This window comes from Acomys russatus, chromosome 29, assembly GCF_903995435.1.
Source record: "Acomys russatus chromosome 29, mAcoRus1.1, whole genome shotgun sequence".
NCBI lineage: Eukaryota > Metazoa > Chordata > Mammalia > Rodentia > Muridae > Acomys > Acomys russatus.
The window spans coordinates 28,305,329-28,332,267 of record NC_067165.1 but is presented as its reverse complement, the minus strand read 5'-3'; the positions used below and the strand labels follow the sequence as shown (position 1 = coordinate 28,332,267).

At 53.3% G+C, this 26,939-nt stretch overlaps 5 protein-coding genes and 1 pseudogene across 5 annotated transcripts; 4 read left to right on the top strand and 2 right to left on the bottom strand.

Moving 5' to 3' along the window:
• Positions 1-401: 401 nt before the first annotated feature.
• Fam110d (family with sequence similarity 110 member D) lies at positions 402-1,941 on the top strand. Its single transcript, XM_051171888.1, has one exon. The coding sequence runs from the start codon at positions 1,051-1,053 to the stop codon at positions 1,861-1,863; it is 813 nt and encodes a 270-aa protein (XP_051027845.1). The 5' UTR covers positions 402-1,050; the 3' UTR covers positions 1,864-1,941.
• Positions 1,942-3,128: 1,187 nt separating this feature from the next.
• On the bottom strand, positions 3,129-6,249 carry C29H1orf232 (chromosome 29 C1orf232 homolog). Its single transcript, XM_051171979.1, has 4 exons — positions 5,934-6,249; positions 4,441-4,524; positions 4,230-4,327; positions 3,129-3,467 (listed from the first exon to the last, which is right to left on the bottom strand). The coding sequence occupies exons 1-4, from the start codon at positions 6,015-6,017 to the stop codon at positions 3,170-3,172; spliced, it is 564 nt and encodes a 187-aa protein (XP_051027936.1). The 5' UTR covers positions 6,018-6,249; the 3' UTR covers positions 3,129-3,169.
• A 1,164-nt stretch (positions 6,250-7,413) lies between these two features.
• Znf593 (zinc finger protein 593) lies at positions 7,414-8,330 on the top strand. The gene is made up of 3 exons (XM_051171277.1): positions 7,414-7,691; positions 7,858-7,920; positions 8,014-8,330. The coding sequence occupies exons 1-3, from the start codon at positions 7,498-7,500 to the stop codon at positions 8,153-8,155; spliced, it is 399 nt and encodes a 132-aa protein (XP_051027234.1). The 5' UTR covers positions 7,414-7,497; the 3' UTR covers positions 8,156-8,330.
• Positions 8,331-8,579: 249 nt separating this feature from the next.
• Positions 8,580-9,041, bottom strand: Znf593os (ZNF593 opposite strand). The gene is made up of 2 exons (XM_051171072.1): positions 8,997-9,041; positions 8,580-8,729 (listed from the first exon to the last, which is right to left on the bottom strand). Exons 1-2 carry the CDS (start codon positions 9,039-9,041, stop codon positions 8,580-8,582), a joined length of 195 nt encoding a protein of 64 aa, XP_051027029.1.
• Positions 9,042-14,408: 5,367 nt separating this feature from the next.
• Cnksr1 (connector enhancer of kinase suppressor of Ras 1) lies at positions 14,409-25,994 on the top strand. The gene is given in 22 exon segments (XM_051171750.1): positions 14,409-14,550; positions 17,242-17,399; positions 17,518-17,699; positions 18,546-18,630; positions 19,001-19,042; positions 19,142-19,246; positions 20,021-20,080; positions 20,352-20,414; positions 20,740-20,841; positions 20,950-21,011; positions 21,087-21,160; positions 21,269-21,375; positions 21,454-21,484; positions 21,984-22,156; positions 23,677-23,750; positions 23,887-23,958; positions 24,636-24,709; positions 24,877-24,938; positions 25,017-25,101; positions 25,206-25,387; positions 25,654-25,875; positions 25,877-25,994. Coding segments are annotated over 22 exon segments (2,112 nt in total). The 5' UTR covers positions 14,409-14,498; the 3' UTR covers positions 25,922-25,994.
• On the top strand, positions 22,273-22,370 carry LOC127212130 (uncharacterized; annotated as a pseudogene).
• Positions 25,995-26,939: the final 945 nt, after the last annotated feature.

The following is a 26,939-nucleotide window of genomic DNA, read 5'->3' as shown; positions in this document are numbered from 1 at the left end:
AGTCCCTTTCAGATGTATGAAAACAATGGGTGGGGGTGCAGGGGGGGGGACATCTGAGGACAGGGGTGGGTGTGTTGAACCATGTGGGTGGCCCATTCTGTTAGATGACAAGGAAAGTGTCAGCTCTTGATTTACTGTCCCTCCTGCCCTTTTCCGCAGCACAAGGGAGGTGAAGGAGAAGGGTCAGAGGTTTCTGGAAGAGGGCAGGGACCCCTCCAGGGCAGATTTCTGGGTGTGTAAGTTATTAGCAGCAGAAACCAAACACCAGAGGCAAGCAAGGGATCCAAGCTGATCAACATTTGCTCTGTGAGGCAAGAAATCTGGGTTCCAGCGTGGCACCCTAACTCTCAAAAGGATCCATACAAACCCCTTCCTTCCCAGGCCACTGTCCTGGCCCCCCTCCCCCCGAAATGGAAATATAGGGGTTATTGGGTGAGATGGTGTTTACAGTTAGGCTTTCTGGACTACCCTTGGCAGGGGCTTAGCGGCTGGCAGTCGCTGACTGATAGGGCCTGGGGACTGACCACCTCCCTCTCCTTCCTGAATAGCCCTGCCGGGCCTGGCCTGGGCGGGTGAGGAAGCTGGCAGCACTTACTAGAAGCTTCTACCCTATAGTTATGTCCCTGACCTCGGTGCTTGGGGGCGGGAAGGGTGGGTCGGCTGCAGCCAGCCTGTGGCTGGGGAACCTCCTTGTCTTGGGCTTGAAGTTGCTCTGTTGGGAAGAGGTATTTTTTCCGGTTAAGGCCGATTTCGGGAATTGGGCTAGGGCCCGCCTGATTTTCCCTTCCAAGTGTCCTGTTTGCTTGTCCTGTGTGTATGGCCCAGTGGCCAGCTTGGGGTGCCTCTCAATGGGGCATAGATGTTGATGGGGAAGGAGTGACTGGCTGATCATCTACCCAGGGATGCCCTCAGGAGCAGCCTACCCTGTTCCAGACAGTTCCTCTCTCCCTTCAGGCGCCAAGGACTCCAAAGAATTGTGCGCTGCCCCACAGCTCCCTACCTGTGCATCCCTAACTGCATGGAGCACTAAACCCGCTCAACCTCGCTAAGATGCTCCTGGCCTCTCCCTCCACACCATCGAGGGGACGAACCCCAAGCGCCGTAGAGAGGCTGGAGGCGGACAAAGCAAAGTACGTCAAGACGCACCAAGTGATAGTTCGTCGCCAGGAGCCAGCCCTGCGCGGAGGACCAGGACCGCTGACACCACACCCTTGCAATGATCTGGGGGCCTCTGCATCGCCCAGGACTCCTGGGCCTGCCCGCCGGGGTAGCGGCAGGCGACAACCAAGGCCTGACTCCCTCATTTTCTACCGCCAGAAGCGGGACTGCAAGGCTTCACTGAACAAAGAGAACGCCAAGGGCCAGGGGCTAGTACGACGCCTCTTCTTAGGAGCGCCCCGGGACGCTGTCCCGAGCAGCCGAGGACCTACAGAGAGACCCGGGGCACCCGCGGGGTTAGCTGCGTCCCCAGAGACTCCGGAGGCGACAGGGAAGCGTGCACTATGTCCCACGTGCTCGCTGCCGCTGTCGGAGAAGGAGCGCTTCTTCAACTACTGCGGCTTGGAGCGCGCGCTGGTGGAGGTGCTGGGCGCCGAGCGCTTCTCTCCGCAGAGCTGGGGCGCGGAGCACAGTCCACAGGTCACGTCGCCGCCACCCGGCTCCGGAGACACCAGCGATTGGACATCCAGCGACGGCGACGCTGGCAGTCCGGACTGCGCGGGCGGCGGCGGCGGCTCGGAGGCGGCGGGGTCGGCGCGAGACGGACGCCCCCAGGTGTCGGTGGTGGAACGCAACGCTCGCGTCATCCAGTGGTTGTACGGCTGCCAGCGGGCGCGCGCCCCTCCCCGAGAGTCGGAGGTGTGACCGCCACCACACGGGAGACCGCATCTGGAGAGCTCGCCTCGTCCCGTGAAGAAACCTTTCCCCGGATCTGTCCCCCCCGCCCCCATCTCTGAGCAGGAGGGAACCCTTTGGGCCAGGCGCAGACTGCGGAAAGAGGTAGAGTGGCCACGTGGCCTGTGAATGGGAGCAGTGATGGGACTAAAGTGAGAGATGAGAGAACTACTGAATAAAGCAAAAATGTTATTTAATAAAAAGGATCGTGAGTTTGGCTTAGCGGACAGATGTTGAGGAAAGGGAAGAACTGGTTTGCGTGGGTGAGTGGGTGGGTTTTGAGTGTGGTTGAGTGTGACCCTGGCCAAGTGGAGGCCTTTCTTGCACATTAAAGGAAGTGGACAGGCTTCTGGAGTAGTTGTAATGCACGCGCAAATGTGCCTGGAATAAGAAAGAGCTCAGTACACTCACTGTATCTTGCTACCTGGATTCCCGGAGCTTCATGTCTCCCGTCCCCCCCGCCCCCCCGCTTCCCCCCTCCCCCGTCCCCCATGCCCCCAGGTTAGAAGGCTGAGACTTGGAGGATCTGCAGTGGAGCTCACTAAAACTGGGGCACCTTTAGGTCAGGATTTGTAACCTCCTGCTACGTGTGTGTGTGTGTGTGTGTGTGTGTGTGTGTGTTTTCCAGGCCAGCCACTGTGGTAATGTGACACTGGGGACTGAACTTCATGCAACTAGACTAGCCCTCTACCAACCAAAGCTATATTCCCAGCAGGGTTCCTTCCCCCCCCCCTCCCCCCAGAACACCAAAGTCGCAGGTTTTCCTCACAGGTTCCAGTGGAAGCCTTTGTTCAGCATCCGCCTCTGGTTTCCTTCCCGGACCTCTTCACTTTCAGGGGACTTTCCCAAAATTCCCCATGGGCCTCATCTCCTCTGATCTCCCCGGGGCAAGGTGTTATGTCTCAACAAACCCTTGTTTGGGACCCTCTGCTAGAGAGCTGCCTCATTAGTCCAGTGTTTTCACACGTTTCGAATCAGCGAAGGCCGTTGGGCCACCAGCAAATGAAGCTGGGCAGGGCAGTGGAGTCTGTCCTCTGGGGCTTTCTGCAAAGTTGCAACTTAAATCTAAGTCCACCCATCCTGTCACCTGGAGTGCCTCTGCACTTGTGTCGGGAAAGGTGAGGAACTCTTTAACAAGACCCCACCCCGTCGCCCACCTAAAAGTAGCTTTTCCTGTTGTCGGGAAAAACATTACGCAGTCACACTGGTGTCCATCCAGGAGTTTTTATGGGGGAGGGGTGTGTAGGGAAGGGCGGGCGCCAGCCAGGCTGTCCGGCTAGTCGCCCTTGGGCGCGGCCTTCACCCTCATCTCTGCTAGTTTGTGGGTGAGGAAACCCCACTTGAAGCCTGCCGCGGGGTCCGCCTCTCGTATCTCGGGGCACTCGGTGGCCTCCTCCGCAGGTTTGTCCTGGGGCTCCAGGTCCGGCCCCGCGGTGGTCTCCACGCCGCGCAGCATGGACGCTGCCGCTTGCTGCTGCTGCTGCCACCTGCTGGCGAACGCGTCCCAGAAGCCCGGTCCGCGCGTCTCGGTTTCGGCTGAAGCCACCTGCGAGGAGGGAGGCGCCGCCAGCGGGCTGCCGGAGAGGAGGGGCCGTCAGCACCGGAGAAACAGGAGGAAATCTTTGCACTGATGCTTAGACAAGAGGGGTTAAGGTGGAAGCGATGTAGGAAAGGGTTGTCAAGGAGAGATGATAAGCCTTGCCTCAGCCAAGTCCTAGGAGAACTGGGACTGGAAGGCAATGGCACGGGGGGGGGGGGGGGGCGACGGGGGGGGGGAACTACCACTGAGGCAAGAGTAGTGGATGGGGGAGCATACAGAAGGTGGGTGCGCAGGGCTGAAGGAGAAGCCAGTGGGAAATGAAGCCCCTGGGTTATCTTTCAACATCAAAGACCCTTGTAAAGCAGTATTTTCCAAACTGTTGTGCCTTGGGGTCCTCTGGGATCCTCAGGCCTCCATGGACACCGAGAAATTCAGACGGGGAACCTAATGTTGGTCACAAGCTGCTTTGGGGGTGAGGGTTTACCACCTAGACCACCTTTTACTGCAAGTCCCTGAATAAATAGGTCTTCTCTGCTGTCCTGGGGTGCTCGGGAGATGTCTGTCTGTCCTCAGGTAGAGGGATGACTCACCCCCATAAGGACTTCTCTTTACCTCAGTGCCAAGAAATCTAACTCTGGCTTCTACCCAGGCCACTGTATGCTGACTAAGAGGATGAACAGCCAGGGGTTGTCCCTGTGAACCCCTATAGGGGCGATGGACAGAACAGAGGGAGCCATGGTGGCGGTAGAGCGATCATAGGACTCTTCCGGGCCCCGCCCCCTAACGACACACTTACTGATCAGCACAGGGGTCTGGTGGCAGGAGTTTGTCCTCATCTTCTTTGTTAAACAGAGACGACATCGTCAGCCAGCCTTTCACGCCAACCCCCTGAACCTGAGAGGAAAGAGCTGGGAGTGAGGGACAGCTCTGAGGGCTTCACCAAAGACACTGTCAGGCTTCCCAGCCTTGGATGGGGGCGAGTGGGGGTGGGGGACTGGAAAACTCACCCTGCGGGCCAGCTGTGACATGGGGTTGAAGGCCTCCTCCGCGGGTTCTGCCGTCTCAGACTCCACTAATGCTGGGCTCTCCCTCTGGGATACAAGACACCCGCACCACCACCACCCCAGCATGAGAGGAGCCCCATTGCTGAACAGCACACACACACACACACACACACACACACACACACACACACACACACACACCCCTGTGCACTCACTTTGCATTTCCACCAGGGCCCATGGAAATGCTTACAGATCTGTTTTGCCTCTACATAGTGGCCCTAGTCACACACACAGGCCTGCATGGTGAATTTCCGCAGACACCCTTGAGCACATACACCCACCCACTCCCAAACACACCCAAACAAAGTAAAAACCTGGACAAGGGTACACTAGGCACACCACTACAGACCACACACCTGTACACTGAGCTCCCCTCTTTGTAGCTACCCCTTTCCCCCCTGGGTACAGATGTGTGTTGCGGTCAGACACCCGCAGAGGAACACTCGTGTGATCCAACAGTTCCTTCCTGCAGGCAGCTAGTTAAACAGAGAGACCTGTGCACCACATCCCCAAATTTCTCTGCCAACCAAAGGTAACACCTACAAATGCCTATATGAAAGCACACAGGTACAGAATCCTGCTCAAAATGCATATTCATGAAAAAAAAAAAAGTCACCAAGTCCAGTTCACACCTACACTGGAGTATCCATAGAGGCACCAGGTGAAGCCTTTTCCTACAGACACATTCATGGAAACCCATGTGGTGGCGCACACCTTTAATCCCAGCACTCGGGAGGCAGAGGCAGGCAGATCACTGTGAGTTCGAGGCCAGCCTGGTCTACAAAGTGAGTCCAGGATAGCCAAGGCTACACAGAGAAACCCTGTCTCAAAAAAAAAAAAAAAAAAAAGAACCCATCCTGGGACAGCAGCCTGTCTAGGCTTATGCTTACCCACTCCTCCCCTGCCGCTGCCACATCTATTTGTGTGACTGCCACTTATCACGACTTCTAGACATAAACTCCTAGTTTCAAAGCCCTTTTCCCCCTCCCCATCACAACCAAGTCTGGTCTAAGTACAGCTTTGACGGGACACTGCGACTGTGGGATACTCCCTACTCCCCACACAGAAGCTCCTTGCCGCTGCAGGCAAGGCGTCCCACTTTGGCTTAGCTTTGTCCACTAGAAAGCTGGGGTGTTTGTGTGTGTGTGTGTGTGTGTGTGTGTGTGTGTGTGTGTGTGTGTCCACTGCCAAGTGGCATTAGGACACTTTATCATGCGGCAGTTCGTGAGATCCTTGGAGTTGGTGACTGCTTCTCACCTGACCCTAGCTCTTCCCTTTCTTGTCTATTTAAACATCGCTGCACTGTCCTGTTTGCGACCTCGGAATGCGTCTCCAGCTTTTGCATTAATGAATCCACCTTTGTCCCTGGACTATTTCACACTCTTGCTCCCTTACCCCTTTGCTGGTCTCTCTGTTCTAGAAAGCATGGACAGTACCTCCTCTGCCAGGTCCTCTTCAGATTCCCCACTCAGAGTCTGCAGCACTTTGGACTTGTACGTTTTCCAGAAGGCTTGGTTCATGGCTGCGGTGGGGAAAAGGGGCCTGGCACCCAGGCACAGACGGTGACTGCACAATGGGTACCAGTGGGTCTGGTTCCAGAAACTTGGAAGAACCAAGAGCCTGTCCCGGGGATCTGGTGACTTATGAAAGATGCACCATTCTCCCCAGCTGGCGGGGTGCCAAGCAGATAAACCTGATGCCAATGATTCTGAGGTTGGCGGCAGGCTTGTGCCACCTCAGCCCCTAGTCTTGACTCATATCGGTCAAAGTTAATGAAGACGGCGTTTTTTGGAGAGTCTGTTTTCCTGAACTTCGGAATTCCCTGCGCTGGTGGTGGCTCCTCTCTTAGAATAGCTGCAGAAACCGTTTTCCACTCCGGCTCTTGAGTCCAGGGTGCACACTTACGCATTTTAGGATTGTAGCTAAGTCCTCCCCAGGGCCCCGCCCTGTGCCTCCACTCTGCCTTCATGAGCTAGAGTGGGCCGATCCCCAGGTCTCCAGTCAGCACCCTGGGCTCCCATTTCGCTGCTTTGTCTGACCTAGAAACCCCTTCTCCCCAGGGATGCACGTGCCTGGCCCCTTGTTTCCTGGCAACTGGTCCCAAAGAGCCAGATCCCTGAATTATTGCTGAGATCCTCTGCCCTCATATGGTGGAGCTGGCTCTGGCCAGCCTGAGCGGCACCAGGTCAAGATGAACGAAGAAAGGCCCGCTGGCTCTCTCCCTCCTCTAAGCACACCAGTCCTGCTTATTTCTCCCTAGACTGCCAGGCCTCCCCTAGGAGCCTGGGCAAAGAGAAAGAAAGCAGACATGGGGATTGCTCTAGGGCATTTCCTCCTGGGGATGTAGCACCCCCCTCACCCCCGACGCCCAACCCCCACACACTCTTAGACTGTCTGCCTGGAATATATGAGGGCTTGCGTTCCATCTCCAGTACTGGGGGGAAAAAAAAAACCAGACACAGACAAAAAGTTCCTCCTTGCAAGAAGAGCTGATCACTCTTTTAGGATGGAACCTCCAGGTGCTAGATTCTCTGTGAAACAATTCCCGGTTGAAATGCCGGGGTGGGAGGGTGAAGGGGGGGTCCTTTGTTAGAGCCTAGGGGTATCTCTAGGTGCCCCATCTATGATTCCAAACTTATTTTGATTTATGAAATAATTTATTCATGGCACAAACATCAGCGTTTTCCAGAGACAGTTCAAGCATCCCCTACCACTTATATCCGAGGTGTGGAAACCGGGAAGTGATGATGGGGCTGGCAGAGTAATAGGACCCGCTCCCCCAAGGTCCCTCTTGTTCGGCCGGAGCCCAGTCACTATCATCCACGACCGCTTGGGGACGCTCAAGCATCCAACCCGTCCGTGACGTCATCAGAGGCGGTCTAGCCAATCCTGCCCCGCCCCCGGGCGGACCTCTCGTGACGTCACTTAGCGGCCCGGAAGCGCCTACACGTGTGGGTCTTCCCCCTACTCTGTTTCTTGGTCTCTCGTTGGTCCCAGATCATGGGCCGCTCCCGCCGGACCGGCTCGCACCGAGCACATTCCTTAGCCCGCCAGATGAAAGCCAAGAAGCGGCGGCCGGACCTGGATGAGATTCACCGCGAGCTGCGGCCGCAGGGGCTCGCGCGGCCCAAAGAGGACGCAGAGCCCGACCCGGACCTGCCAGGGGGCGGCCTGCATCGCTGTCTGGCCTGCGCGTGAGTCCAGCCAGGGGCGGGCTGAGGTTGGGACCCGCGGGTCAGCCCGCCTCTCATCTCCTCGGGCTCAGAATCTGATGCACGGGAACAAACTAGGGCCAGGGAGGTAGGCGTACCTGAGAGGCCTCACCTCTTCCCTCTTGTCCCTCACCCTACATCCCTGCAGGAGGTACTTTATCGATTCCGCCAACTTAAAGACTCACTTCCGATCCAAAGACCACAAGAAAAGGTATGACGAAGGGTCGGTAGAGGGCTGGTGGGTGGGTGCCATGCTGGTAGGTCTTGCACCAGGTCGGTTTCAATCTCTTATTCTTTCCCCCAGGCTAAAGCAGCTGAGCGTCGAACCCTACAGTCAGGAAGAGGCTGAGAGGGCGGCGGGCATGGGCTCGTATGTACCCCCCCAGCGGCTGGGGGTGCCCACAGAAGTGTCCACTGAGATCCCAGAGATGGATACATCCACCTGAGTGACCTGAGCATGCAGGGCAGAGACGCTTCCCACAGACAGTGGTCCAGCGGCTAGGCTGAGTGTGTGCTTTGGGTTTTGGGTTTGGGGAGATACTCTCTTCTGGGTGTTTTACCCAAAATAAAGGACCTGGAGAAGAGGGCGCACCTCCTCGGATGCTAACTTGCCTTATAGCACCGCAGGGGTTTCTGGGCCGAGAATGCCTATGGCGTCCTAGGTCCATCTTTGGAACCTGTACCCCCACCTGCTGCCTTCTTTGGATCTGGGTTGGAGGGCAGGTGCAGTGTAAAATTGGAGAGTAGGATTGGGTTTATTCTGTGTTTCTGGCAGTGGCAGAAACTGGTCCTCAAGGGGGGGGGTTCTGAGATTGCAGGGCCCTCCCCCGGTGTCACCTACCTCCAAGCCTGGGCGAGAGGCTCCCTGGCTCATCGTGGGGCCTGTGATGGCTGCCGCTGTTTCACCATCTTCCACACAGCATAGCAGGACCCACCCAGCCCGAGGGCAGCCAACAAGGTAGCCACAATCCCAACCAGCGGACTCCGGGGCTCCGCCTTCAGCTCCCCGGCTACCTGCATCTGGGAGAGCACAGAGGGGCGCACACCAAGGGTCCGCTGAGACTTCTAGGATACAATGGTGCAGCGGGGTGAAGAACATAAGGACGCCATTTCTGCCCCAGGGAGAGATTCCACCCTCAATCCCTCTCGCCTCACTGCCCATCTGGGTCCCGGCTAGTCAGGCAGCAGGGAACGTGACAGCCTAGCTGTTGGGGGGTATCAGCCCAGCCATGGGGAGAGGGAGGGAGAGGTCAGTGGTATTGAAAGCCAGTATTTAGGTGTACTTACCTGTAGCACCCGGAAATAGCCGGGGGTCAGGCGTCGAAATCTCATAGTGGAGGGCAATGGTCTCCCTGTCGGTCTGTGGAGTGGGAGCAGAAATAGAAGACTATACGTTGCTGGGTCTCAAGAAGTAGAAACCAGGTAGTGGGGGTCCCTGACCTGTTTGCCTGAGCAGTGTGCTCATAAGATGCTCACCTCTGCTGGCCTGCCCAAGTCTGGCAGGGGGCGGGCCAGCTAGATCTTTAAATCTGGTCCCCCTCCTCCTCCCCCCCCTGCCTGCTGCCTTGCCAGCCTTAGGAGCAGCTGTCAGGAGAGATCAGCATCAGGTCTGTGTAGCGGCCCCACCCCCACTCACCAGAGAGGCGAGGCCAGGCCAGGCATGTAGGCAAAGCCTTAGCTGGCAGTGCCCAGGGAGCCCAGGCATCAACCAGGTACTGCGAAAGCTTCCTCAGCCTAGGTCTGGACCGCGCCCATCCCTACCTTGGATAAGTGAGTGCTGCCAGCGAGTGAGCATTCAGCAAAAAGAGGCCAGGGGACTTGTCAGCCACTTTTCCATTTGGGTTCTAGAAATCCACCAACTTGGAGGGGGAGGTACACTTCATCTTTCTCCTCAAGATGGAGTTCCCACAAGACCTATTCTTTTGTGGGCTTGAGGTAATCAAGATTTGTTTATGCCAGCTGGGTGTGGTGGCACACACCTGTATCCCCAGCACTTGGGAGGCAGGCAGATCTCTTGAGTTCAAGACCAGCCTGGTCTACAAAGCGAGTCCAGGACAGCCAAGATTACACAGAGAAACTGTCCAAAACAAAACAAAAAAAAAACCAAAAACAAAAAAATAAAACAAAACAAAGATTTGCTTATGCCAATAAGCTATTTATAGTATGTTGTTAATTCTTTAAATTACATTTATTTGTATGTATGTATTTTGTTACTTCTTTTTTTTTTTTTTTTTTTTTTTTTTTTGAGACAGGATCTTTCTACACAGCTGTGTAGACTTTGCTTGCCTCACCTTCCAGGTGCTAAGATTAAAGGTGTGGGCTACTATGACCATAACCAGCTTCTTGTTCTTTGTGAAAATTAAAAAGAGAAAAGAAAAAGGACAATTTTCAGAATTATTTGTATAGCTGGGTGTGGTGATGCATGCCTTTAATCCCAGCACTCGGGAGGCAGAAGCGGGTGGGTCACTGGGAGTTCAAGGACAGCCTGGTCTACAAAGCAAGAGAGGGACAGCCAAGGCTACACAGAGAAACCCTGTCTCCAAAAAAACAGAACAAAACAAAACAGAATGTCTATATAAAGGATGAGAGGGCTGGGGCTGGAGAGATGGTTTGTCGATTGAGAGCACTGGCTGCTTTTCCAGAGGATCCAAATTCAATTCCCAGCACCCACATGACGGTTCACAGTTGTCTGTGACTCCAGTTCCAGGGGATCCAACACCCTCACACAGACATACATGTAGGCAAAGCACCAATGCACATAAAATAAAAGTAATTTTTTTTTTTTTTTTAATGAGAGGGCTATAGTGCTGTGATTGAGTGTCTGCCTGGCATTCGCAGGCTCTGGAATAGATCCCCCACACCTCAAAAAAAGGAGAAAAGAAAACTAGGTTTAAAAAAAAAAAGTGTTGCTGGTCGTGGTGGCGCATGCCTTTAATCCCAGCACTCGGGAGGCAGAGGCAGGCGGATCGCTGTGAGTTCGAGGCCAGCCTGGTCTACAAAGTGAGTCCAGGATGGCCAAGGCTACACAGAGAAACCTTGTCTCGAAAAACCAAAAAAAAAAAAGTGTTAGCTGGGCATGGTGGTACATGTCCGTAATCCCAGCCCTCTGGAGGCAGTGGCAGAAGGACCTCTGAATTGGAGGCGAAAGGGACTTTTATCCCAAAAACAAAACAAAAAGTCTGAATACAGAGGTGGCTAGGCATTGTGACAACTTCTTTAATCACAAGTTCAAGGCCAGCCTGATCTACATAGTAAGTTCCAGAACAATCAGGGCTATGAAATGAGATCCTGCCTCAAACAAACGAAAAGAACGCAGACGTGCGTGAGTACAGGATGAAACAGCAGCTCGAAGCCCTAGCCTTCGGTCGCCAGCATCCCATAGGCCATAGGTAGTGTCTTATGTCTCTAACTCCAGCTCTTAGTAGAAGGATTAGAAAGGTATGGTCAAGGGGACGTCCTGGCCATCTGGATCCATAAGACTGAAAAGGCCTTTTAATCCCAGCACTTGGGCTGGAGAGATGGCTCAGAGGTTAAGAGCGCTGTCTGCTCTTCAGAGGTCCTGAGTTCAATTCCCGGCAACCACATGGTGGCTCACAACCATCTGTAATAAAATCTGGTGCCTCTTCTGGCTTGCAGGCAAAACACTATGCATAATAGCCCTGTCTCAGAATAAAAAACAAAAAACCCAGCCTCTCTCTTCTCTGGTGACCCATCACGGTTCTGCGTTCCTTGGCTTTGGTTGTCTGCTGGTCAGTCTGTGAGAGGAGGGCTGGAGGTCCAGTTGTGTGCTGGAGCATGTAAGGCCCAAAATTCAGTTCCCAGCACCACAAGAAGTATTAAGCCCTAAGCTGGACCACACATCCCGCTGAATGTTCGTATTTTGAGACAGTGTCTCTGTGTACTCCCGGCTGTCCTAGAACTCACTTTGTAGACCAGGCTGGCCTCAAACTCACAGAGATTCACCTGCCTCTGCCTCCCGAGTGCTGGGATTAAAGGTGCACAACTGCTGGGCAACTTGGGAGGCAGAGGCAGGCGGATCTTTGTAATTTCCAGGCCAGCCTGGTCTACAAAAGTGAGTCTAGGACAGCCAAGGCTAAATAGGGAAACCCTGTCTAAGAAAGAAAAAAAAAAGTGCACAACTGGCTGGCTAGTGTTCTTTGGGGGAAAAATATGTTATTACACTAAAATTATTGAGGTGCACGAATGCTGTGGTGTATGTGTGTAGCTGTCACAGGACCATATGTAGGAATCAGTTCTCCATCTGGGCCCTAGAGATTGAAGTCAGGTTGTTAGGCTTGGGGATAGGTGTCTTAATGCCACTAAAAAGCAAGATTTAACTTTATTTATTTATTTTTGATTTCTTGCGATAGGGTTTCTCTGTGTAGCCTTGGCTGTCCTGGACTTGAACTCGATTTGTAGAGCAGGCTGGCTTGGAACTCAGAGATCCGCCTGCCTCTGCCTCCTGAGGGGTTGGATTACAGGCGTGCACCACCACGCCCAGCTCAACTTTAATTTTCTAATGCTATTAATAAATACCTCAGCACATCACAAATTTGTCTTTTAATTTTTAAAATAGTGTATATATATATAAGTGTTTGCCTGCGTGTATGTCTGTGTACCATTTGCATGCCTGTTGACCTCAGAGGCCAGAATCCCTGGAACTAGAGTCACTGATAGTTGTGAGCTGCCATGTGGGTCCTCGGCAGGAGCATCCTGTGCTCTTAACCCTGAGCCATCTCTCCACCCTTGTTTTGCTTTTTGAGATAGGTGTTCCACCATATCTGACCAGCATCCTTTAAAAGTAAATGAGCAAATAAGAGTACATATTATATAACTGCATTGAAACTTTTATCGGGGTCCATGAATGGGTTTTTACATAGTCCTGGCTGTCGTGGAACTCACAATGTAGACCAGCCTGGCCATGAACTCACAGTCTGCCTACCTCTGCCTCCCCAGTGCTGGGATTAAGGATGTGCACTACCATGCTTGGCCACAGCTTTTGTATTTTTAAAGTTATAATTTTAGGCATTGTTTTGTCCTTTTTTTTTTTTTTTTAGATTTGTTTATTAAGTTTACAGTGTTTTGCCTGCATGTACCCCTGCATGACAGAAGAGGGCACCAGATCTCATTATAGATAGTTGTGAGCCACCATGTGGCTGCTGAGAATTGAACTCAGGACCTCTGGAAGAGCAGACAGTGCTCTTTACCCGCTGAGCCATCTCTCCAGCCCCGTTTTGTCCTTTTTAAAAACAATTTTGTGTGTATTGGTGCTTGCCTGCATATATGTTTATGTACCATGTTTCTGCAGTTCCTGAGGAATCTAGAAGAGGGCGTCAGAGCGCCAGGAACTGGAGTTACAGGTGGTTGGTTGTGAGTCAACGCGGGTCCTAGGAATTGAACCAGGATCTCTGCCTGTTCTTAACTGCTGGGCGCCTTTTCAGCATATTTTTGTTTTTGTTTTTCGAGACAGGGTTTCTCTGTGTAGCCTTGACTGTCCTGGACTCACTTTGTAGACTAGGCTGGCCTGGAACTCACAGTGATCCACCTGCCTCTGCCTCCAGAGTGCTGGGATTAAAGGCGTGAGCCACCACACCCAGCCTCTTCAGCGTCTTTTAAGAACATTGTTCTAGCTGGCTCTGTGGTGCAAATTGTGGTCCCTGTTTTTTTGTTTGTTTGTTTTGTTTTTGTTTTGTTTGTTTTTTAAATGGAGGTCGAAATGAAAAGCATCACAAAAATTGTAGCAAGAAGAAAAGTGCTTTCGGGAGGCAGCTAACCAGGGGAATGGTTGGTGCGCTCGCTCTCCATTTACTGTAGTAACCAGTAAAAGCTGTTTGTGCCCTAAAATAAGTAATAGCTGAATTAATGAAAACCTTCCTTTGAGAAAAGGTCTCTAAATCTCAACAGAGCGTCAAAAGGTTCAAAATAAAATAGGAGGCAGAGTCCCACCTCGGAGGTTCTACTTAGTTTTAGTGTCTGCTGTTTTCATTTTTGTGTTTGGAATGGGCTCACTCTGTAGTCCAGGTTCTCCTTGAACTGGGAGCAATCCACCTGCCGCAGTCAACGGAATCCTGAGATTACAAGCAGGAGTGACCATGAGCTGCTGTTCCAAACATTTAAAGCCATTTGCTCAGATAACTCACAAATGTCCCAGGAAGCAAGGACTGTTATACCTTGGAACTGCGAGTTACCGCAGCTGTCTGTGGGACAACTGCCACTAACAAGCTGGGTTGGGGCTAGTCACGCGCTTTGTTTCTGTGTCAATCAGCCAACAGAAACTCTATTTTTAAAATTTATTTATTTTTATTTTTTTAGGTGCTGAGAGGTCAGGGTCCCAGGCTGGGATATGGGGCCAGTTTTTTGTTTGTTTGGTTGGTTGGTTGGCTTTAGTTTTGTTGTTGTTTGAGACAAAGTCTCCCTACACAGCCCTGGTTACAGCCTGGAACTCACTACCTAGACCCGGAAAACGTCAAACAGACGGGGATCCTCCTGGTGAGGCCAGTTTTGAGCCGCATCTCGTGCCAGTTTCCGGACTGCCAGAGTCACACCCCGTGGCGTCAGCCCTTGAGTCCGACTGCCTAGCTGCCAAAGTCCCTAGGATGCCAAGAGGGGCAGGGCAGGAGGAAGACAGGCGGTGGGCCAATGGCAGGCCCAGGGCCTCACCTGGGAAGCCACGTGGGCCCAGGTATGCGGTGGCCCCGCCCTGGCCCAGCCCGGCCGGCGGCGGGCTCCGGGCTCTGTCTGGGAGCGGAAATTCCTGCAGGGGCTGGACGTTGGCGGGCGGAGCTCAGCATGGAGCCCGTGGAGGCCTGGACCCCCGGGAAGGTGGCAGCCTGGCTGAGAGGTTGGTGATGGGGGGGGGGGGGGGGGCAGAGGTGGGCAAGAGGGGATTAGTGCGGTGTCACTCGGGCTTAAAGTAGGGAGGGGAAAAGGAGAAAGAACCTGCCGAGTCTATTAGTCAACAGGTATTTATAGAGCGTCTGCCCTTGTCCGAGCCTACCAGGGTCCCCTGTGCGGGCAGAGATAGGCCGGGCGACACCGGAGGACCTAAGACGCAGGAAGGGGGTCTTCCCCGTACTTTTGTGTGTTGAAGCTCCCGCCAGGGTGGCGACAGACAGGCGCGGTAATATGCAAAGCTGGGAGGCCCTCATGGCCCACGCCCCCTTTATCTCCCGCATCTTCCCCGTGCCCCAGGGCCCTATGAGCTGCTTTTAAGCCCATTTTTCAGATGTAGACACATGCACAGAGCCAGGAAGTGATTTGTTCAGTCTTGGAACAGGGCCGGCCCTGGTGTCATTTTCCCAGCCTGAGGTTGGCAGAGAGAGAGAAAACAGAAATCCCAGCCATTCTCAAAGGGTGACACAGCCCCACCCTGGGGTTTCCATCCGAGTGAAGATCACGCCCCAGGCGGACCGACCCGAGAGACACAAACACAGTCAGACTCAGAGAAGTGAGGGCATTCTGTGGCCCCAGCGGGGAGTGGGGAGGCTAGTCACCAACATTGCCTTTTCAGTGTGAGCCCCCCAGGAGAGCCAGTCAGACTTCCAGACTGGGGCCCAGGCCAGCACTACCACTCACCAGGTCGGCGACCACAGCTCTTGTTTTCTGTTTTCATGAAATGGACAAAATAAGACCCTGGTGGTGTGACAAGATGTGTAGCTCAAATGTCGGTGCCCTCTGAGAGGGAGGAGAGCAGACCAACACATGCAACATGAGAATGAAATTGTCCAAATAACCCGGGCTCATGAGCTCTTAACCCAGCACTCTTAATGCCACAGGAGCAAGGGACACCTAACAGCTACACACATTCCCCAGCGACAGAGTCTGGCCTGGCATGAGAGTCTTTCTTCCTCAGTGTTAAGAGAGCACTACATCTCTCCATTAGTTTACCCAATTGTGTATCAGGGATGGTTGTGCCCACCCGGCCTTCTCGAAACGTGAATATCAAATGTGCCAAATGGAGCCGTAATCCCGGCACTCAGGAGGCAGAGGCAGGTGGACCACTGTGAGTTCAAGACCCGCCTGGTCTACAAGTGAGTCCAGACCAACCAAAGCTACACAGAGAGACCTTATCTTAAAACAAAAACAAACAAAGCCGAGCGTAGTGGCTCATGCCTATAATCCCAGCACTCGGAAGGCAGAGGCAGGTGGATCGCTGTGAGTTCGAGGCCAGCCTGGTCTACAAAGCGGGTCCAGGACAGCCAAGGCTACACAGAGAGACCCTGTCTCGAAAAACCAAAAAAACAAAAAACAAACAAACAAACAAAAAAAAAAAAAACAGGAAGAAAAAAAAAGGCCAAAGTTTTTGTTGGTTTGGTTTTGGTTTTTGAGACAGGCTTTCTATGTGTAGCTCTGGTTGTAAACTCAGGGATTTCCCCTGTCTCTGCATTCCAACCACCACACCTGACTGGGTAAAATTCTCAAAACATTGCCTCACACAGAGGAAGGTCATGGTAGACAGCCTGTCGACAATGTGATAGCTGCTACTGCCTGACTACCAAGTGTTTGGCACACATCAATCGACTAACACATATGGTGCTTTTACTGTTGCCATTGTACTTATTTTTAAATTTTTATTTACTTGGTGTGCATGTGTTGTCTGTGTGTATGTATGTGCACCCTGAGTGTGCTCATGGGTGGCGTGAGCTTCCATGTGGATCTTACGTGCTCTTAGCCACTGAGACATCTCTACTGTCCCGTTCCTGTTTTATAAGTGAAGAAATTGAAGCCGGGAGGTGGTGGCGCACACCTTTAATCCCAGCACTTGGGAGGCTGAGGCAGGTGGATCTCTGTGAGTTCGAGGCCAGCCTGGTCTACAAGGTGAGTCCAGGACAGTCAAGGCTACACAGAGGAGACCCTGTCTCGAAAAAAAAGAAAAAAGAAAAAAGAAAAGAAAAGAAATTGAAGCACAGAACTAGTCTATATCTTAAGTGTTAGCTCCCTCTCAGGTGTTTCTGATTACAGGTGCTTGCGCTGTGGATGCTGGGAAAACATGCTTGGTTCGCCGTAAAAGCAGTTCATGTGGTTCTTAACCTCAGAAGCATTTCCATAGCCTCTTTTTTTGTTTTTCTTCTTTTTTTTGCTTCTTTAAAAAAAAAGATTTGTTTATTTATTTTATGTGCATCAGTGCTTTGCCTGTATATATGTGTGTGTGAGGGTGTCGGATCCCCTGGAGTTGGAGTTGTAGACAGTTGTGAGCTGCCATGTGGGTGCTGGGAATTGAATTTGGGTCCTCTGGAAGAGCAGCCAGTGCTCTTAACCGCTGAGCCATCTCTCCAGCCCCTGTTTGTTGTGTTTTATGGTAACTGTATTCAAGGTATTTGAGCATGACTTTGGTAGATTGCTAGTGTTACTACTGGGTTGGAGACGCTGCTGTAGATGGTTTTTAACTCGATAGCATCAGCTGGGAGATGGGCAGAACCCAGCCTGGGTCTCAAAGGTGTCATTAAGAGACAGGAAGGAGGGCTCTGATGTAATAAACACGCAGCATGGTAACGCTACCTGTTTCCCCATGCTGACCCCTTTTTGGCTCCAGGCCTTGATGATGCCCTGCAGGACTATCCCTTCGAGGACTGGGAGCTGCCTGGAAAGTACCTACTGCAGCTGTGCCCCCAAAGCCTCGAAGCTCTGACCGTGTGGCCTTTGGGCCACCAGGAGCTCATTCTACATGGCGTGGAACAGCTCCAGGCCCTGGTGAGTGTATCATTGCCCGCACTGGCAGGAGCATCCACCAGGCTAGGGGTTTGCCCATGTGGGCTGGCTGCTGGAGGTGGGGGGCAGTAATGTGGTAATGTGAGCCTTTCTGATGCAGGGCTCCAAGCTCCAGACAGAGAACCTGCAGAGCCTGACTCAAGGGCTGCTAGAAAGGACCCAGGCCTTCCAGGGCTTGGTCCAAGGCCGCCTGGGAGACTGTGTGGAGATCCCTGCTGATGTCCTCAGTGCTGCCGTAGAGCTGGTGCGGGAGGCCCATGCGCTTCTCTCCTGGCTCAACAGGTACTAGAGATGGGTAACTAGTGGCTCCTCTTGTCCTTGGTCTCCCTCAGGGCTTGGGACAGAAAAACAGTACTTGGTTCTCGATCTGATATGTCAGAGCAGATCAAAGAGTCTCTCTTGCAGGGACACTAGGCCACCTTGCTTCCCAGGCCTGCCCTAGAGTTTTAGTTTGTTTTTTTTTTTTGTCTTTGTTTTTGTTTTTCCAGACAGGGTTTCTCTGTGTAGCCTTGCCTGTCCTGGACTCAGGACCAGGCTGGCCTCAAACTCCCAGCAATCCACCTGCCTCTGCCTCTGCCTCCCGAGTGCTGGGATTAATGGCACCACCACCGCCCAGTCCCCCCTAGAGTTTATTATCTCATTGTTCTTGTTTGCTTGTTTGATGTGTGTGTGTGTGTGTGTGTGTGCGTGCGTGCGCACGTGCATGTGTCACACACAGGAGTGTGTACAAAGCTCAGAGCATCCCTTGGAAATCCGGTACTCAGGTCATCAGCTTTAGAGGCAAGTATCTTGACCAACAATCTCCCCGGTCCCTCACCAGCTATTGAATACAGAGCTTCCCCTAGAGTGGCAGTTGTAGGTCCTACATGTTCTACCTCAAATGTCACTTCCTCAGGGATGCCTTCTCTGTGTGCCACTCCTACCGCTCTCTTGTAATACTCAGAACAGTCAAATCATCAATAACATCTCTTTAGTGGCATTTTCCTGGTGCCTACAACAGGACCTGGCACGGTCAGACATTCAGGACGAATAAGTCCCGCGCTGAGCAGACCCCACCACAGTAGGAATTGTCTCCCATTCTCAGGTGAGGAATCCTATCCAGTATCTTAACTGTCCTTCCCCTGCCAGGTACCTCTTCTCCCACCTGAATGACTTCTCCTCCTGCCAAGAGATTGGCGTGTTGTGCGGGGAGCTGGGCCAGGTCTTGCAGGAGGTATGAGGACAAGGGGCCCAGAGCTTTTTATAACCTGTGAATCAGACCGGGATTGGGTGTGAGAGCTGGGGGAGGGGATGACGGGTGGGGAGGTGAGCAAGAACAGAAGAAGCTCTGCCTCTCAGTGTGGGGGAACAGGCATGGGGTGGGTGGGTAGGGTCCCCTGGCAGCAGCTCGGGTGACATTCGGGAAGGATGGTATGTGTAGTAATTGTTGAGTCAGGTGTCAGAGGAATGAAAAGGCTGGGAGATGAAACCTTGAGGCCATTAATAGTTCTGGCAAGGAGACCTTCCCACCCCCACCCCGCGTCCTCAGGAGAAGGTGGCTCTCATCCCTTTTAAAGGCTGCCCTCTAGTTTCTCTGCTTCCAGGACTGCCCAGAGGCTGAGAAGGAAAGCAACATCTTAAGGATTGTGAGTCTCGGGGGTTTGGGGGTATGGGCAGGCATCTGGTATGGAATCAGACTTAACCAGACAACCTGCCATCTCCCACCCATCCACCCCGTCCCCCAGTGCAGCCACATGGCTGGGATCTGCCGCAACGTCCTGAGCTACAGCCCTGAGGAGCTGCTCAGCCAGAGGGCCGTGTTGGAGCAAGTACAGCTGGATGACCCTTCGGTGTGTTCTGACCCCTCACTTCTTCCTGCAGACCCCAGGGCAGTCTTGTCTGAGCCCTGAAACATGGCCCAGGAGCCCCAGGATCTTTTGTTGTTGTTGTTTTTCAAGACAGGGTTTCTCTGTGTAGTCTTGGCTGTCTTGGACTCACTTTGTAGACCAGGCTGGCCTCGAACTCACAGGAATCTGCCTGCCTCTGCCTCCTGAGTGCTGGGATTAAAGGCGTAGGCATGCGCCACCACTGCCCAGCGAGCCCCAGGATCTTATATTTCTATGTCCTCTGTGCACAGGTGTTTAAATGGATGCCCAGAGGACCTACCTAGGGCGGGGTCTCACCCTTGCTAAACACCTTTCCCAAGCCAGAGGGGCTATTTAGTGTGGCCCAGGTGGCACATTCCAGCCTGGCAGGGTTCTTGGGGGCAGATAATAAAGATGGCAGCATACACTTACGCTTGAAACGACCAGTTTGGGAAAATCAGAGTTGTTCCCCCATTCCCCTGGCCCCCCCCCCCCCCCCCCCCCCCCGCAACACCATGTCACCCCCTGCTGTCCCTTCAGGAAAGGTGTCAGACTCTGTTACCCCAGAAATCAGTGACACAGTTTCCCCTCTAGCTGCATTGGTGTTGGGCAGCAAGCCCAAAGTTACAGAGCAGTTAGGACAGTGACATCGTGGGGCTCTGTTGCTGTTCTGCTCACTCTAGAGTCCTGGTGCCCAATGTGAGGTCCTGCCCGCTGACTCAGCTGAAGCTTTACTTAACTGAGTCTCTTTCTCTACAGAGCCTGGAAATCTACACCGCCAGCAACTGCCTGCACTTCGTGTCCCGAGTAGGTGTCCAGGTAAGAGTCTCCCACCCCCACCCCACCCCCACCCCGGTCTACCCTGGAGGCCTTTTTTGGGGGAGGGGGGTTTCGAGACAGGGTTTTCTGTGTAGCCTTGGCTGTCTTGAACTTGCTCTGTCGACCAGGCTGGCCTCAAACTCACAGCGATCTGCCTGCCTCTGCCTCCCAAGTGCTGGGATTAAAGGCGAGCGGCACCACTGCCTGGCCCCTGGAGGCCTTCTTGGGCCCCAGGAAAGCCTCATTCTCCGGGCCCCATTCCTCACACCAGGCTACCACCGGCTCCCAGGTCCTGCCAGGAGATGAGATCGTTCAGATCAATGAGCAGGTGGTGGTGAGTGACAGGGAGGAGTCGAGGTGGGAGGAGCACTGAGGAGGCTTGTGGTTTGGGGGAAGTCACCTGAGGGTTTTGTCTCTCGTGAAGACCAGGGCTGTGGGAGCTGCCCTGCGTGTCATGAGCTACCACAGGAAGGTCTCAGGATGACTGCTGGTGGGTGGGATCTCACTTGGGTGCTAGCCTGACCTTCCACAGAGCTCAGTTAAAGGGGTTTCTGGGGGCTCCCTGAAGGTGCCATGAAGTGAGGCCTGGTAGGGAGCTCTGAGAGGGAGGAGTTGCTGGGCTGCTTGGGAACCTGTCACTCATTATCTCTGTCGCCCAGGTGGGCTGGCCCCACAAGAACGTGCTGAGGGAGCTGTTGAGGGAACCAGCAAGGGTCAGCCTGGTGCTGAAGAAGATTCCTGTGCCAGAGACCCCTTCTCAGGTACCTGCCCCCACCCCTCCACATCTTCTTAACCCCCCCCCCATCTTCAGACTCCCGTGGTCAGCTCTAGGTCAGCTCTATCACTTTGTTTTTGTTTTGTTTTCCCAGACACCCCTGAGCTCCCCTCACCTGTTAAGCCAGTCACTGCCTCTGAACCCACTGTCTCCCAGGTAACAAGCTCTACCCTGGGGTGTGTCTCGAAACAGGGACCACAGGCTCATCTCATGCCCACTTGTTTTCCACAGGGTTCCATCTGAAGGTCTTTTTGCCTTTAACCCGTCTGCAGAAGGAAGCCCTAGAGCCAGCCCTACCTGGACAGGTAGCTTCACAGCCTCAGCAGATGGCTCATGCCCTGGGGGATGCCACTGAGTGCAAAGCCCAGGCCTGAGCTCATAGATTTACCTTCTCTCTCCTCCATGCCTGACAGGCTCTACCTCCCTTGACGCTAAGCCCCTGCCTACTTCCCCCGGAGCCCCGGAGACACTTCCAGAAGAAACAGCAGAGCCTCTGGAGTCTTCAGGGCACCCTGATCAGGTAAATTCCAGCACTTGGCAAGAGAGGGCAGGGGCGCTGGATCCAGACCCTTCCCTAAACTCTTCATGGTCTTTTCAGAGTCCCGCCCTTGGTCGGAAGAAATCAAAAGGTATGAGAGCCCCTGACTAGGTAGGGTCTCAGAAATCTTTACAGGGCTGGGCAGGACCCTAAACACACACACACACACACACACACATGCTTCGTACACAACAGCCTTTCCTGGAAACATGGACCCTTGCTTCTAGTCTAGGCCTCTTGTTAGCTCTGAGACTGTGAGAAAACACCCTCCGATTGTCAGTTCTCATTCTCTCTCTCCATCCCTCTCTCCCTCTCTCTCTCCCTCTCCCTCTCTCTCTCTCTCTCTCTCTCTCTCTGTGTGTGTGTGTGTGTGTGTGTGTGTGTGTGTGTGTGTGTGTAACCCACAGCTGTGCCCAAACTGTATGTCCAACTTCTCCAGTTAAAGTCACTCTGCCTGATGACATGTGTAACACTGTGAACCCCAGAGTATGAGTTCAGGTCTACAGGGGATTCCCATGGGGGCAAGTAGACTTAGGAAAGGATGCCCACCGGCCGGTCCCTAACCAATCCTTTTGGCTGTGCTGGGGCAGGTGTGGCCACGAGGCTGAGCCGCCGGCGGGTGTCCTGCCGAGAGCTGGGGCTGCCAGACTGTGATGGATGGCTTCTGCTGCGGAAAGTAGCCGGTGGCTTTATGGGCCCACGCTGGCGCCGCTGCTGGTTTGTGCTCAAGGGACACACCCTGTACTGGTACCGCCAACCCCAGGTGAGACCCCTTACACACTTACATAGGTAACAAGTAAACCTGAGGACCGTCATTATTATCTGTACTACACAGTGGGAGGGGCATACTTTCCCAGGCCTCAATATTCTCATTTGGGTGCTCGCTTTGGTGGCATAAAATTGGAACGATACAGAGAAGATTGGAATGGCCCCTGCACAAGGATGACATGCAAATTCGTGAAGCGTTCCATATTTAAAAATTAAAAAAAAATTCTCATTTGGGTTTCTTCTTTTTATTAATTAAACATTTAAAAATTTTTTTTTACATATATATTTAATATTCTCATTTGTAAAGTAAGGGCAGCATTGGTAGAGAAATGAGTTTTCTATATGTGTAAAGGGAGGTTCTAGGGGGACTGGAAAGATGGCTCAGCAGGTAAAGAGCCCTTGTAACTCTGGCAGAGGACTGATGTTTGGTTCCCAGCACCCACATGGTAGCTGATGAGTGTCACTTCGGTTCCGGGGGATCAGATGCCCTCTTCTGACTTCTGTGGGCACTGGGCATGCATGTGGCACACAGGCATGCATTGACTGGGCTATGTAGCAAGTTTTAGGCCAGCCCAAACTGTATCGTGAGACTCCTGTCTCAAAATAAAAAAAAAGCCAGTGAGATAGATGACTTCGTGGGTAAAGGTGCCTGTCACCGAGCCGGGTCTAATAAGTCCTTTACCTCCATGTGCCTTGTGGCTGGCATACACGGGTAGGCCTGTGCACGCAAGTGTGCACACACACACACTAAATAAATAAATAAATGCAAAGCTTTTTTTTTTTTTTCTGAGACAGGGTCTCTTTGTGTAGCCTTGGCTGTCCTGGACTCACTTTGTACACCAGGCTGGCCTCGAACTCTCAGCAATCCACCTGCCTCTGCCTCTTGAGTGCTGGGATTAAAGGTGTGTGCCACCATGCCCGGCTACAAAACATTTTAAGTGTAGTAAAAGTCACTTTTATTCTCCCTACCTCTCCTTTCTCTCCATCGTCACCTATGCATCCTAGTGATGGGCCACTCATTCATTCATTCATTCATGCACGAGGCATTCAGGTGCTACTGGCCCCAATTCTGAACTAGAGCCCTGGGAGCACAGGGAAGAGTTAGATAGTCCCTGCCCCTCTGTAACTTAGAGGCCCGGGGAGGAAAGAAAGGGCAGAATGCATCCTTAGGAACAATGGGCCATGTGCCAGGATGAAGGAACCCCCAGTCGATGTGTGGGAGTCTGATCTAGTCCAAGGAGTCTAGAAGCTTCTTTGGAAAGCCATTTGGATGTTTGTCAGATGAAACATACAGAGAAAACCAGGAAGGGAGGAGGCTTTTCGAGAAAGAAGCTTGAGGGTACGCCTGAGCAGGCTCCTCCCTTCTGGCTGTTTTTCTGGCTGCCTTTGCTCTCCTTTTGCTGTGCTGAGGTGCCCCTTAGTCGCATCTTCTGCCCTGAGGTCCAGAAGCCCTGAGGGGTAACTAGGGAGCTAGGTGTGGCCCTGTGCTGACCCTTGTGCTGTGATTCCCCCCAGGATGAAAAAGCTGAAGGGCTTATCAACATCTCCAACTACAGTCTGGAGAGTGGACATGACCAGAAAAAGAAATAGTTAAGTCTTGGAACGGGGCGGGCTAGGGAGAAAAGGGGAAGAGGGACAGGGCGGGATGGACATACAGCAGCTTCTCCTTGGGTTCTGGACGGACATGCCCAGAGGAGGCTGTGACTGCTTCCTGTTCCTCAACAGTGTGTTCCAGCTGACCCATGACGTGTACAAGCCGTTCGTTTTCGCTGCTGAGACCCTGTCTGATCTGAGCATGTGAGTGCCACGTCCTCATCCTTAGTCCCACGCAGTCCCCAGCCACCAAGAGCTTAAGTGCTGTGCTCCGGCGACTGGCCTTCCCCCCTCCCCCACTCCCCTGCTTGGAAAGCCTCAGTGTTGTCATCCGCAAAATGGGCAGCGAAGCATCCCTGCCTCAGCTGCTCTCTGAGGGTCAAAGCTGTGGATCTGGAACATAGTGGTTCACCTCTCTAATTTCACCTCTGAGGAGGCTGAGGCAAGAAGAGTGTAAGTATGAGGCCAGTCTGCGCTTCATGCCGAGTTTCAGGCCGACCAGAGCAATATAGTAAGACACTGTCTCAAGAAAATAGGTGAGAGAGTGAAGGGTGTAGCTTAGTGCAGGTCACTCCCTTACACTCAGGCTCCATGATCATACAAAAAGTTCAGGGGGAAAAAAAATAAAAATGATAGAAGATATAGGTGTGCCGGGCGTGGTGGCACACACCTTTAATCCCAGCACTCAGGAGGCAGAGGCAGGTGGATCCCTGTGAGTTCGAGGCCAGCCTGGTCTACAAAGCAAGTCAAGGACAGCCAAGGCTACACAGAGAAACCGTGTCTCGAAAACCAAACAAAGATGTAGGTGCAGGGTGAAAAGCTCAGACATAAGGGGGGGCCGCAGCGAATGGAAACCCCATGACCCGTGTGCTCCCCAACAGGTGGGTACGTCATCTCATTACCTGCATTTCCAAGTACCAGACTCCAGGCCGGGCCCCCTCCGCCAGACGGGAAGGTGAGTCTATGACAGTAGGAGGAGGCCAGGCACCGTGGACTTCCTGTCTTTCCTTGGCCAGGCCGGCTGCTGGAACTCAACACACCCGCCCCCGCCCCCCCGCCCCGGGCCTGCTCTGGAGTCTCCCCTAACCCACTCTGTCGTTGTTCTCCAACTCCCCACACTAGATTGCTACAGCGAGACAGAAGCCGAAGACCCTGACGAGGAGGCTGGGTCCCGCTCAGCTTCAGTGAGTAGAGAGGTTGGGAGCTGGAGAGCAGGACGTGGGAGCTGGAGCTAATCCTCCTCCCTTTCCGCCTCCTCACAGCCCAGCCCAGCTCAAGCGTGGAGTGACACATCACCCACAGCGTCACCCTTGCCGAGTCCAAGGACCTCCTTTGGATCTTCAGCAGGTGCTGGCCTGCGGGGAGGGGGGCGGAGGGGGTGGGGGAGGGACCTAGGCTTCGGGGATAACATTCTCACATGTGTTCTCTCTTCCCTCGTCCTGCTCCCACAGACAGCAGTGACAGAGCGCTGGAAGGAATGGTACGGGGACTGAGGCAGGGCGGAGTGTCCCTCCTGGGCCAGCCACAGCCCCTGACCCATGAACAATGGCGGAGCTCTTTCATGCGGCGCAACCGTGACCCTCATCTCAACGAGCGAGTACACCGTGTCCGGGCTCTACAGAGTACACTCAAGGTGAACTGGGAGCCCTGGGCATGGGCATGGGCATAGGCAAGGACAAGGCTCTTCCCAGCTGTGAGACTGTAGGCTGAAGGCTCTTTCTGGGCTTCATATTCTACTTTAGGCTCAACTGTGTTCTGAGCCAAGTTCTAGAAGGTTCTGTGGACCAGGGACTCTTGGACCAGGGAATCCTGGTAGTGGGTACAGGATTTAAAGTTAGTTCTGGGTTCTGTCCCTTCTTGGGTGACCATGGCTCTTTGCCCTTTTACTCTTCACCTCAGGCAAAGCTGCAGGAACTGCAGGCCCTGGAAGAAGTGCTGGGTGACCCTGAGCTCACGGGAGCAAAGTTCCGCCAGTGGAAAGAGCGGAACCTGGAGCTATACTCAGAGGGCCTGAGGACCTGGGGAGGGATGTGGGCCCAGAATAGCTCAACCCCAACCTCTGACTCCAGAGGCCAGTCGCCACAGCCCCTGCCCTCTGAGCCCGAGGAGACCTCCCAGCTTTTTTCCCTTGACCCCAGAGAACAGCCTCCAACCTCCTGACCTCTGACCTCTGACCCTGGCTAGTGCCTGGCTCCTGACCTCTGACTCTGGCTGAGAACTACCTCACTTTCAGCCTTTGACATGTTTTTGTTTTTTTTTTTGGGGGGGGGGGGTTTCGAGACAGGGTTTCTCTGTGTAGCCTTGACTGTCCTGGACTCACTTTGTAGACCAGGCTGGTCTTGAACTCACAGCGATCCGCCTGCCTCTGCCTCCCGAGTGCTGGGATTAAAGGCGTGCGCCACCACGCCCGGCCAGCCTTTGACATGTTAAGACAAATGTCCAAGGGGTTTTCGTGAGGCTGGAAGGAGTGCTAGTCTTTGGCTGTACCCACAAACTGAGCCCCCCATTCTGCACTTCCAGTTTCCCCTCATGCGTCCCCAGGAGTGGAAGGAAAGGCCCCTCTTCTCTGTGAGGCAGAAATCCCCAACCCATCCTCAGGTCTGGGACATACCTGCCTCCCTGGACCCTTCATAAAGGTATCTCAGAACAGGTCTGGGATTTATTTTACATGAGAGATGCTTTCTCTCCAAATAAAGTTGATTTCTCTAAAATGAACCCATGTGTCTTTGCTTTACAATTGGGAATCTAGGGGGGCTGGAGAGATGGCTTAGTGGTTGGGAGGGCTGATTGTTCTTCCGGAGGACCTGGGTTTAATTCCCAGCACCCACATAGCAGCTCACAACTGTCTGTAACTCCAAAATCTGACACCCACAGACATACAATGCACATAAAATAAAAAATAATTTTTAAAAAAGTGGGAATCTGTATCCTCCCACCCCCGTCCCCCACCCCCCACCACATACAAGGGTGAAAAAATGTCAGACTAGAGTGAATGCTTTGTCACAGGGTGGCTGTCAAGATCCCTGTGTGCTCAAAGCCCCTGTGCCAGGGTACCAGGCTCTGTAGTCAGGCCTCCCTCCTCTTGCTCATCTCCTTAGTTCTTGGAGGTCAGACCTGTTCCCCTATCCTAGCCCCAGGGAGCAACATCCTCTTAGTGGATAGGGAAACATCTTTTTGGAAAGGCC